The sequence below is a fragment of the Giraffa tippelskirchi genome, chromosome 11 (assembly GCF_054371585.1).
Source record: "Giraffa tippelskirchi isolate mGirTip1 chromosome 11, T2T-mGirTip1v1.2.pri, whole genome shotgun sequence".
NCBI classification, from domain to species: Eukaryota; Metazoa; Chordata; class Mammalia; order Artiodactyla; family Giraffidae; genus Giraffa; species Giraffa tippelskirchi.
Genome location: NC_137285.1, coordinates 112,136,304 through 112,148,743, shown reverse-complemented (window position 1 = coordinate 112,148,743; position 12,440 = coordinate 112,136,304). Strand labels below are relative to the sequence as shown.

The 12,440-nt window shown below is 45.8% G+C and overlaps 2 protein-coding genes across 2 annotated transcripts in view; one reads left to right on the top strand and one right to left on the bottom strand.

The window, feature by feature from the left end:
* Nucleotides 1–12,440, top strand: part of LOC145527319 (calcitonin gene-related peptide 2) — a 178,971-nt gene that overhangs the window by 73,837 nt on the left and 92,694 nt on the right. Inside the window, exons 5-6 of the mRNA XM_081545072.1 lie at nt 4,111–5,133; nt 6,160–6,279. The gene's annotated coding sequence lies outside the window, so the exon portion shown is untranslated. The remainder of the gene's footprint in view (nt 1–4,110; nt 5,134–6,159; nt 6,280–12,440) is intronic.
* Nucleotides 557–4,282, bottom strand: LOC145527321 (calcitonin receptor-stimulating peptide 2). The gene is made up of 3 exons (XM_081545075.1): nt 4,197–4,282; nt 3,322–3,453; nt 557–716 (listed from the first exon to the last, which is right to left on the bottom strand). The coding sequence occupies exons 1-3, from the start codon at nt 4,280–4,282 to the stop codon at nt 557–559; spliced, it is 378 nt and encodes a 125-aa protein (XP_081401201.1).

The following is a 12,440-nucleotide window of genomic DNA, read 5'->3' as shown; positions in this document are numbered from 1 at the left end:
TATTAATGATGAAAGGTAGGTACTATTGTTGCCTTCAAGTTATATGGGGAAACCGAGGCTCATGGGGTAACTGGGTCTGCTCCATGGTTACATAGTTAGTAAGGACAAACACAGCATTTGAACCCAAATCTATACTCTGAATTCAGATGTACATGACATTGTAGGGCTTACTCCAAAGGGAAGGCACTCTGCCTTTCAAAATTAAAAAAAAAACTAGAATAATCACAATTATAACTGCAAAGAATAGTATTTTAAATGAATAGGATCAAAAAATAAATAAATAAATGAATAGGATCTATATTTCCTTGCAGATGATCTCAGTGTCACAATAAGACATTGGAAAATAGAAATGAACCCAAGTTAGAAGGGTTTCAGATATTCAGACTCTCTGTTCTATATCTAGACACTGGGGCCAGCAACTCTGCTGTGGATTTTTTTTATGATATAGGCCCAGGAATTGTTAGAGTGTGGGCTGTACTACTGCAATACCCAGCCATCTGCCCTGCTATCTGAGGTATTAGCATGCTCACCTTTCTTTCTGGAGTCATTTCACTGCTCAGTCCTGAAGGTCCCTGTGGCGCTGGCCAAAGGCTTTGGAGCCCATGTTGGTGGACATGAAGTTCCTCTTAATCTCACTCCCAGATCTGCTCAGTGAGCCTGCCATCTTATGGGTCACACAGGTGGCCCTGTTACAGGATCTTTTCTGGGCAGTGATGCTGATTTGCAGAATGGAGAAAAAGAGAAAGCCTGTCAGTGAGAGGTTGAGGGCAAGTGCTACCCCACAGTAAAATTACTGCTCTGAGAGGCACCAATGAACCTTAAATATTTCTTCTAAGCACAAAATCACAGCAGAAAATCATAGAGCATTAGAGAAAATGCAACAATGATTCTCCATTTCCAGGAGTGTCAGAAAAACCAAACCCGCTCTGGACAGCAAGCCATGGAACACAGAACTATAGCAGCCAATCTTTTCTGTACAAGTAAAAAACTTGGGATTCCCATGTGGCTCCGTGGTGTAAAAAAAAAAAAAAAACCAATGCAGGAGACGCAGGAGATGTGGGTTCAATTCCTGGATTGGAAAAATTCCCTGGAGGAGGAAATGGTAACCCACCCCAGCATTCTTGCCTGGAAAATCTCATGGACAGAGAAGCCTGGCGGGCTACAGTCCATGGGCTTGCAAAGAGTCAGACATGACTGAACATGCATGCAAATGAAAACTTAACTAAGCTTAGGTGACTAGAGAGATTACAGTACCACACCCAACCTCATTTAAAGACTGTCTGAAGGATGCATCCCATTCACAGGGACTGAGTGTTCTTAGGAAAAGAAAAACTCCCCTGACTCCCTGGAAAACGAAGTGAATTTGTAGCATCAAGTCCCAGAGGTGCTATGTAGCTCCTCAGTGCTCCTGTTTTTGCTACCTAAGGTTGCTCATGGGGACCACCCACCAAGCCCTAACTCCAGCTACCCAGGGCTAAGGCTACTTGCCAGACAGGACCCTGAATCCCTGAATCCATCTAGTATGGGATGTGGCTAGAGCATAACCACTACAGCTCCGGTGTTTGTAGAAATATACTTTTATTCCCCCAATGACGGGCATGTTCAGAAGCAGGACTGAGAAGCTGTACTATGAAATCCACAGGTACTCTTGGGGCTGCCCTCTCTCTCCTGATCTCTTCCAATCTGACCTGCTCTCTCTCCTCCCATCTGATGTTCCAGACATCCACCACTCTAAAGAAAGCCACTGATACCAGCCCAAAGAGCAGCCAGAGAAGGTCACATGCATCAAGTTATAGGAAGAAAGAATTTGGAAAGGAGAGGAAGGGGTGGAGTAGGCACTTTGGGGCATGCCAATATGAGGGGGTCATGGTCTTTATCTAATCCCTGGTGGCTCATATGGTAAGGAATCTACCTGCAGTTTGGGAGACCTGGGTTTGATCCCTGGGTTGTGAAGATCCCCTGGAGGAGGGAATGGCTACTCACTCCAGTATCTTTGCCTGGAGAATTCCATGGACAGAGGAGCCTGGTGGGCTATAGTCCATGGGATCACAAAGAGTTGGACATGGCTGACCAACTAACACTTTTACTTGCAATGTGAGGTGCTGTGATCTTCCTCTAAAACTCTGACCATGACTGATTTCTTTCCAGGCATTCTGACCTCAGTTTTAGTTAAGTAGAATATGTAAACCTTGTTGAGGTCCTGTGTGTATACGCCCAGCACACAGATACTCAAGCCAGACAATACCATGTGCTAGGGCTGCCCCAGAAGGCAGTCATGCAGAAGGTTAGACCAGGGAGGGGGCACTTGGAGCAGAAGTGGAGGGGGCAGGCAGGAGGCACAGCTCACACACCCTCCACTAGGAGAACTCAGAGGTTCGCTGAGCCAGGGCAGAGTGGGACAGGGCTGCGGTGGGGAAGGGGTGACCTTTTCTGGCATTCCACATGCTGCTCAGTCTTTCCTGCTCTGCAGAGAGGTTCTCAGGGTGGATGCAAGTGCAATACATGTCTCTGCTAGTGTGAACTCAAAACTCAGGGTGCACAGGGAGGTGGGGATGGGGAAGGGTGTCTGGTCCAGTGAGAACATGCACATATCCACAGATTCTACACATCTAAAGGCCCCAGACCTACCTCAGACACTGCACTACCTGACACCATCCTTTGTAAGGGCTCTGGCTTCACCTTGCAAATGTGCAATGACGATGCCTTGCAGGTGTGAAAGAATATCATGCCCAGGTTAACGAGGAGGGGCCACATTTCTGAATCCCCTGAGATACATGAGATTCATTCCCTGGGTTTACTTTATGAGGCTAAACTCCTCCAATGCTGGGAGGTTTCCTCAGTAGGTAGGTAGATAGGTTTAGTCACTAAGTCATGTCCGACTCTTACAACCCCATGGACTGTAGCCCACCAGGCTCCTCTGTCCATGGGATTCTCCAGGCAAGAATATTGGAGTGGGTTTCCATTTCCTTCTCCAGAGGATCTTCCCCAACCAGGGATTGAACCTGGGCCTCCTGCATTGCAGGCAGACTCTTTACCAATGAGCCACCAGGGAAGCACTGGACTGCCAGACAATTTCCAGAATGAGTGATTCCACAGCTTCCCCCACTGCTTTCAGAAAGACATCTTTTTACATGTGGGCAACCATAGTCCCTTCACATGATCTTTGTCTTCAGTGGAGCCTGTAGAAGAGCTGGACCCCAGGCATGAACAGTGACAGCTTGCTGGCTGGCTGCCTGGCTATGTTCTCTCCTACCTGTCAGGATACCCCTTCCTGGTAAGCCAGGGGAGAGGGTAAGAGCTGAGCGGAGGGCAGAGCCTTACCGGAAGTCCTCTGTCTCCTGCTTCAGTTCACTGGTCTTCATGTGCACATAATCGGTCATCATTGCAGCCAGTAGGAGGCATATTTCCTTCTCTGTGAGTATAGCAGGATCAAAGTCATTCTCCAAGGCTGACCTAGGGAAAAGAAGCAAGTCCAATACTGGCTCAGAGTCCCTGCCTACCCTCACCCTCAGGATAAGCAGCCAGGTTTCCTGGTTTCTGCAGCTTCCCCTGAGGATGTGGCTGCTCCAACTGTCAGTGGAGGAAATGAGCCCATTTTCTATCCAAAAATGCTGCTTCTCCAGGAGTTAGGCTCTGGTGTGGCCTCCAAGAAATGGTTTGCTGGAAACTGATGGTTAGATTTTCTGGAAATTTATGAGCTCAGTGTTAAATGCAGCTATTGTTAAAAATTAAATGATAATGATAGTTTGAATCTGAAAATGGTTTCAGTTTAATAAATGTGATTTGAATGAGGATGAGAAATTAGATGACTGATAACAGATCAGATTTAATGACAAATGTATTGGCCAAGAAGTTAGAAGATTAGGATGAAATCTATTTTTCAAATTGTGGTTAAATTAGCAACTATCTTTGCTCAAGATACAAATGTTTGGTAAAAGCAACAAAAGTATGTTATGAAGTTCAATGAGTTATATGAAACTTATAATAGTGAGTACTGTCTTATGCTTATTTGTAAACTGTGCTACACATCCTTGTTTTATAAAAAGTTTATGATAAGCTTTCTATACAAGTGTACATTCATACATTACCACCATTCATCCCCCACACCAGGAGCCTGTTGTTAAAGTTTCAGCACAACACAACTGAGAACACAGGATTTATGGGAGATGAGAGTGCACCTGGCTGGACTGTCTTACCTGAACGGTGCTGCCTGGAGCATGCCTGCCTGGTACATGACCAGGAAGCTGAGGACCAGGAAGGGCAGAAACTTCCAGAACCCCATGACGCCTCTCTGCAAGGGAGAAAGTGACATCAGCCTCCGCAGCAGTTCATTTTGTGAACCCAGAGACCTGGGCTCTACCCCTACCTCCGCTTCTAACACCCTTGCATCCTGGTTTCAGGCTGGTCATCTCACTCCCCGTCACCATCGTTTCCTGTTGGCCAGGATTCCTGGAGGACAGACTGGGAGTACTTGTTACCACAGCTTTCCCCCTTGGGCCACCCAGAGCTGTCCTGCTGGTGCTGGGCTTTTCCTCATATCTCAGTGGGGAAGGGGGTTAGAGAGGACTTATCACTGCAGTTGGAATCCCTGAGAATTAAAAAACCAAATTCTACCGGTCAGCCACTCCACACTATGGCAAAGAGGACCCTCTAAGATGCAAGCTGGGAGAGTCTCAAATTGGGACCCAGAACTTAAATTGGGAAAAAAGCTCCCAGAACCTGCAACTGGGGCTTGTGTTTAACAGTTACCTGCCCCTCAGTCGTTGTACCTATTTGCCACCTGCTTTGGCTGGACCAAGTTCTGAATGGCGCAAGTTCTGAACCCATTTCCCACAGACCACTAGGCATGAGATGTGATCCCGGAGTGGTCGGTCCGCACAAAGTTATTCCTGCGTCCTGTTCTGTGGGTGGCACCTGGAGAGTTCCAAAATCTAGAAGTTGACCTAAGCACGTGTGCAGCGGGAGAAAGCGAGACTGGAGCCCGCTGTAGCAAGGGGAGAGTGGAGCACAAAGTCCAGGAACTGAGACCATTCAGTGTTACCTATGTGTAGGAATCCTTGGGAAGAACCGCGGAGTGACACAGAGTGTGATGAGAACGTGGACAGACACTCTTGATACCGGAAAGGGGATCAGGTAAGAAAAAGTAATGAAGAAAGGGAAGGGAGGGGGAGAGAATAGAATCCAGCTAAGCTGGAGTCTCCAGACTTAACCTGGCAACAGGAACTGGGCAGCTTGGAGCAGAGGAGGGAGCAGTGACAGTAGCCTTGGCGGTAGGCGATGGCACTGCAGAAGTGACACGATCTGGTAATGCCTGCCTCTGATGCCTCCAGCACCAGCAGCTGCTCTTATTTCCGCAGCTCTGCATCTGGGGTGGTCCAAGAGCTCCAGGCAACCAATGACAGGAAGGATCCTGAAGCCCCGGAATGATGGTGTCACCACTTGCGTCCAGAGCCTGGAGCATCCAGCAAGCCCACCCTAAGTGTATTTACATTGAGATCACCGATGGCAGGGGTGGGAGGGTTGGTAGGGACCCAAAAAGGAATACACTTAGAAGTGACCAGGAATTTGAGGACAAATTGACGTCACGGTAAATTTCACCTGTTCAGTTCCTCGAGTTTTGAACACGTCCTACTCCATCCCCAACTGTGCAACGATCTTGTAGGGCAGCGTCCAACATTACAAGGAATCCTGGCTGCCCTGCAGTCTGACAGTATCCCAAGTGATGCTTGGAGGGCTAATGTACAGCAGAGTGGACGACTCTGTCCCCAAGCTAGGGTGTCTGATTCAGGCAGCTAGAATGATACACAGAGGGAAGGGGCTTCTGGGAATCAAGAAATGGAGGGGCAAGGACTTTGTCAGACCTGAAGTCAGTACCAGCTGTGCCAATATGAGCGAGTAAGATCATAGCAAATAAATTCTCAGTGCTTCAACACACTTATCTTTGAAATGGGGACTATATTCCCATCTTGAAAACGTTTTGGTTTTTTTTTAATAAAAAAACTCAAATGATCTTTATTTTAGTATCTGGCGTTTCTAGCGAAAGGCAACCGATCCCAGTTTAGCCTTACAGCTCTCTGAACACCCTCTCTTCCATTTTTGCGATTGAGTTGTGTTCGTGTGTCTGAGGGAGAGTCAAGTTAGAAACTCTTTCCCTCCTAGGTGGGGATCTAGAAGAGCTTCCTGGTCCGCATAGGGGATTCCGTAAGACTGCAACCCATACCATGGAAATTTCCACTTCATTTTCAGCCCGGACTCGCAGTGGGTGGTCCAAACATACAGGTAAGAAGGCCTGGATCCCCCGCTGGCACTCAGTGGGGAGATGTAAGGCATAGATGTTTCCTAAACCTCAAGGCGTATACTGATCCTTCCCCTTCCTAACCAGCCATCCATCATCTCTCACCTGCCTAATCCATTTCCCAATTTCCCCGCGGTTTCCATGTGCTTCATGCCAAAATATCCCGACGGCATGTGATTCCAGCTCTGCACTCTCACCCTCCTCACTTCACACTTCCAGTCATGCTCTTTCCCACACACAGCCTCATTACTGTCTCTAAATGTGTGCCCGCTCCCACACCACCGGAACTCATAAAACAACACTGGCGCACAGGGGCATCCACGTGGGTTTACTTTGTTCAGTCCCAAGTGTCTTGGGTTCCTATGCACACGACCGCAGTAACACCCAATTAAGCAGCATGTTGACTTTCATACACCCTCCACAAGTAAGCTGCAGAACCCTCTGCCTGACTTTACCACTCCAAGCCCTCTTAGACGGCCCTAAGAGAATAGGGAGGGCTGCTCCCGGGCTACAGGAGCGCCAGGTCTACTGCACATGCGCAATCTGCTGTTTCCCATACAAATGCCCCAGCACTGCGAGCGCATCGGCCACAACGCGGGCCAACGGTGGGCTGCATGGACCCCAGCTAGGTGATTCTGCCAGGCAGAGCCGAAAGCAGCCTGGGTGTGTGATGAGTGGCCCGGGCCACAGGTCCATGTCCCAGTCCGGGGTTTAGAAACCACAATATATCCTTTGATACACGATCCCTCGCGCCACACCTCTTCCCGTTTCAGGTTGGTGGTCTCAGAGTTCAGAACACCTAACTGCCAAGATGCCTTATTCCAGTTTTCTGCTTCTTAACCCAAGAGTGGCACTGATGCAAGAAAAATAAAAAATCTCGGGGCTGGGGAACTGAGTATCTAAAACTCAGTCGCCTGAGGGTCAGTTGGCATGGCGGGGGCGGGGAAGGGGGACACGGAAATGGAAGAACCCGTTGGTTGCGTGCTGGTGGCTTGAGCACAGAGCTGGGAAAGGTGAGTAGAACCAGGGGAGGGCTCAGAATGGCGAATCGCGGACTCAGGGTGCCTTTGAGCTGAGACCCAGATGGGAGTTAGCAGTTAGGATTCCGAGCATTGGCCTAGGCATGCATACAGATTTGCAAGTCTAAATTGGTGAAGGGGGCTTAGTAGGTACTTGTGGCAGTATAAATTGGGCTCTGCCATTTAGTTGAGTCTGACTCTTAAGTGCCAAATACTCTTGCGGATATGACTTCCAAAGAAAGAGGTTTCTCATATATGAACCTTCTGAAATCATTTGTTAGTATGTGTTTACCTGGATTGCATTTTCCTGATGAGAGAACCATAGGTTTCACCAGTGCGATGGTGACTGCAAAGTGGTTAACAAATGACGACTTTAGGAGCTGATTTTGTAACCAGGTTACTTTGTGGGCTAGAGCTCCACCCATGACTGCCATGTCTTCAGGCTTCAAAGCAAACATCCATTCCTCACTCTGAAATCTTTGTAGGCTACAGAGGATGGGCTGTTGGTGCCTGGGCAGGAAGCAGGGTCTGCACCATAGAGGGTGCTAACATAGCCTCTGGCTATTACAGGCTTCACTTTAATGTCAGCCTCTGTAGATAGGGAGGGACTGAGATTAATTCTTCCCTCAAGCACTTTCTGAGTGCCTCAAGCTGAGCTGGGTGTTAAGGTTTATTAAAAATTGTCCTTTTCTTTGTCACTTAACACATCTGGCTCACTAGTCAGCACTTGGCAAATGTTTATTGAGTGAATGGAAATTAATTCATTGGGGCAAATTCACCAGCTGGTCTCACCACTATGAAGTGAAGTGAAGTTGCTTAGTCGTGTCCGACTCTTTGCGACCCCAAGGACTGTAGCCTGCCAGGCTCCTCTGTCCGTGGGATTTTCCAGGCAAGAATACTGGAGTGGGTTGCCATTTCCTTCTCCAGGAGATCTTCCCGACCCAGGGATTGAACCCGGGTCTCCCGCATTGGAGGCAGACGCTTTACCGTATGAGCCACCAGGGAAGTCCCACTATGACAGGTCTCTAATCCCAGCCTGCAGATAATCTGGACCTAGTTAGAGATTCTCAAATTGTGAGCGCAAACATTTCAGCCAGACTTCTCTTCTTTTATTTGATACATACAGTTTCCTGAGAGAAGTTTCTAGGAATGCTATGCTATGCTATGCTAAGTCGCTTCAGTCGTGTCCGACTCTGTGCGACCCCATAGACGACAGCTCACCAGGCTCTGCCGTCCCTAGGATTCTCCAGGCAAGAATACTGGAGTGGGTTGCCATTTCTTTCTCCAGTGCATGAAAGGGAAAAGTGAAAGTGAAGTCGCTCAGTCGTGTCCGACTCTTAGCGACCCCATGGACTGTAGCCTACCAGGCTCCTCCGTCCATGGGATTTTCCAGGCAAGAGTACTGGAGTGGCACGAGACAGGTAAATAATGATTTCCCCCTAGGGTTTCCTCTAAAATCTAGGATCTCCTAGTGTGGGGTACAAAACCATTCTCTTCTGTGTGCATTCCTGATTTATGAACTGAACTTCAGGAATTTTATACCTCCACGATTGATCATGAATTGTTTATGATTGTGTCCAGCCCTCTCTGAACCATCTTAGGACAACAGTAAAGAGAGAACTATCTAGCAAAGGTGCCAAGGAAAACGCTGATTTAAAAATAGTCATTGACTATTTGGTTCTTGATTTTATAACCTTATTTCATAACTTTTAAACTTCAAAATCAGGATCAGTTAGAAACAATCTGGTTTGGAAACAAACAAAAAAAGATTTAACACTCTAATAACCTCTCACTTTAATGCCTAGTTCCATTCTTTAAAATTAGATTTCTGTGCTTTTTGACTTAAAATTTTTAAAAAAGAAGGTTTATCAGGGTGTGACAGAGACCCAATGTATTAATAGTTGAAAATTCTTATGTGAGTTTCCATGCAGTCAGAAGGTTTATACTTAAACTCTTATTCTTTTAATTCTTTACAATTCATGTATAATACAGATTCAACAACAAAATCACAACAGTTAACCTTAGCAGCAGTGTGTGTGTGTGTGCGTGCTCAGTCATGTGTGTCTGACTCTTTACTGCTCCATAGACTGTAGCCTGCCAGGCTCCTCCATGGGATTTCCCAGGCAAGAGTGTTGGAGTGGGTTGCCATTTCCTTCTCCAGGGAATCTTCCCCACCCAGGGATCAAACCTCATCTCTTGCATCTCCAGTGTTGGCAGGTGGGTTCTATATGACTGGCGCCACCTGGGAAGCCCCTAACAGCAGTAGCAACAACAGAAATTCTTTCGCTTCAGTCTGGGGGAAATTTGTAGCTATCAAGTTAACTGAAGAATTTCAACTGAAAATGCCACAGAGAAGTTTAGAAGTCATAAATACAAATAAAAAGTTGAACAGACTAAAAAATCAACTCTTCAAGGATCCCTAGAAGAAGTAAAGACCAAAAGGGCAAATTTATGCCCTCAAGACTGGAATGATATACAGATGAATACTTACCCAACACAAGGGCAGACTCACTTGAAACTAGTGCCAGACAGAGTAGGAAAACGTGAACTAGAACCGACAAATTGCTGGAGGCTCAGTGTAGAAAACTCTGATAGTTAAAAACCCACCTTCCTGCCCTGCAATTATCTGAGATTTACCTCCAGGAGCCCACGTTCTCACAGTAAATATGGGAGAAAAATTTCCTCATGCTTCTAGCAGGGGAAGAAGAAAAGGAACCATTTTGAAATACACCAGAGCATCTGTTTTTCTTAATAAGGTCTGCCTTCAGGAGAAACTAGTTAACCAGAGCCTAACTTGCTGTAATACTATCAGAGCCTAAGTGACCTGGGGGCAAGGGAAATTTTCAGCTAACTTCAATTCTAGCCTTGCAAGTAGGAGAAGGGAAACATTCAACTCCAGGACACTCTAGTTACCTCCTTTACCTAAGAGGGGAGGAAAACAAAGACTGAGAGACACCTGTGAAGTTCACAGTCTGGGAGCATAGGCTCACCAAAAGACCAAGACCTAATTATACGACTATGGAAATCATCCCCTGTGCACAGACTTCATTGTCACCTTACTCACAGCCTATTTACAGCAGTTTCTCTTATCCTATACATAATGTCTGGCTATCAAGAAAAAAAAAAATTACAAGACATACTAAGAGGTAAAAAAGCACAACATGAGTAGTCAGAGCAAAGATCAGAAGCAGACATGGCATGGTTTGGCCTTAGACTGGGAATTTAAAACAACCATGATTAATATGCTAAGGACTGTCAAGTAGACAGCATGTAAGAACAGATGGGCAAAACTGTAAGCAGAGAGATGGAAATCCAAAGAAAGAACCATAAAGTGGGATGAATAAGTGGAGAAGAGAGGATTTTTTTTAAGGCATTGAAAATACTTTGTATGTTACTCTAGTGATGGATACATGTCCTTACATATTTGTCCAAACCCATAGCATATACAACAGTAAGCGTTAACTCTAAGGTTAAATATGGACTTTGAGTTACTATGTCGTCAGTGTTGTTGTAACATATGTACCACTCTGGTGGGTGTTCTTGATACTGGGGGAGGCTATGTATGTGTGAATACAGAAGGAATATGGAAAGTCTCTGTACCTTCCTATGGACTTTTTTGTGAACTGAAAACGTCTCTAAAAAAAAGTCTTAATAAGTTGATTGTGTTGTATAAAGAAGGGAAAGAACCAAAACTTTTTTATATTAATCAATATGGAAAGAGATACGAAGCTTCCAAATCATTTCCCTAAAGCATGTTTGGAGTTTTAAAAAACCACTACTGGGGGAGCAAGAACAGAAGTGGTTGCCAAAGACAGGCAGGATGTAAATCCTGGTGGGGATTTTGCTAAGATCTTTATTTTCTTTTTAATTGTATTTGTTTATTTTTGGCTGTGTAGTTGTGGCTCACGAATTTAGTTGCTCCAAAGCATGTGGGATCATCCCAGACCAGGAATTGAACCTGTGTCCTCTACACTGGCAGGCAGATTCTTTACCACTAAGCCACCAGGGAAGCCTGTTGCTGAGACCTTCAGAACAAGTGGATCTATGTAAACATTGGAGAAAGGGAGCATCAATGTTTTATTAATAACCTAGATATAAAATTATCTAAAAGATGTTGCATGTGCAGTGGATATGAAAAGTTATGCATAAAACAAAGGAAGAATATATAAATATTATAATGTCATCAATTGAGTTTCATCTGTGTGCCAGGCACTGTGTATTCAATATCTCTCATAGCCCCAACAGTTTAAAAATGGATTGTATTTTCTTTGTTTTATTGGCAAGAACAGAGTAAGAGTATTTGGCTTGACTTTATTTCCAGGTGCCACGGAGGCTTGAGGTACCTGAACATAGCTTGTCTCTGCTACATCTGATGAGCGGTCTGGTCCCCTGAGGACTCAGTGGACAACATAGGCATGTCTGCTTGCTTCAGAGCTAATGTGATTTGTAGTGAGGCTCAATGACCAGGCAAAATCATATACAATTACTGGCCCAACATTTAGAAGATTGACAGTTTTGCAGAAGGAAATTACACGTTGGTGCTGTCATTTAAGGTAACTAATAACTTGTTGCTCAGTCGTGTCCAACTCTTTGCGATCCCATGGACTGTAGCCTACCAGGCTCCTCCATCCATGGAATTTTCCAGACAAGAGTACTGGAGTGGGTTGCCATTTCCTTCTCCAGGGGATTTTCCCGACCCGGGGATTGAACCCAGGTCTCCCGCATTGTGGGCAGACGCTTTACTGTCTGAGCTACCAGGGAAGCCGCTCATTTAAGATAGGTAGACTGCTAAAGAATAAAACCCAAACCTAAACCAATCCAGATGAGTAAATTTCTTCACTTTTGCATTACTCATTGTTTCACTTTCTCTTACATTGTGGTTGGTTTTGTAGATTGCTTTACTTTGTAGATTGCCAGTGGATGCAGTCAGGGAGGGGATAGTGAAAAGTGTGCTTGGAGTCAAGATTCAGTTCAGTTCAGTTGCTCAGTCATGTCTGACTCTTTGCGACCCCATGGACTGTAGCACGCCAGCCTTCCCTGTCCATCACCAACTCTTGAAGCTTGCTTAAACTCATGTCCATCGAGTCAGTGATGCCATCCAGCCATCTCATCCTCTGTCATCCCAT

Excerpts from the sequence above, each read along its gene's own strand:
- LOC145527321 (XM_081545075.1), bottom strand. The coding sequence starts at position 4,282 with ATGGGGTTCTGGAAGTTTCTGCCCTTCCTGGTCCTCAGCTTCCTGGTC. Across the intron at positions 3,454-4,196 it reads CTCCAGGCAGCACCGTTCAG|GTCAGCCTTGGAGAATGACT; the intron begins GTAAGACAGTCC and ends TCTTTTCCCTAG. Across the intron at positions 717-3,321 it reads CAGGAGACAGAGGACTTCCG|CATCACTGCCCAGAAAAGAT; the intron begins GTAAGGCTCTGC and ends TCTGCAAATCAG.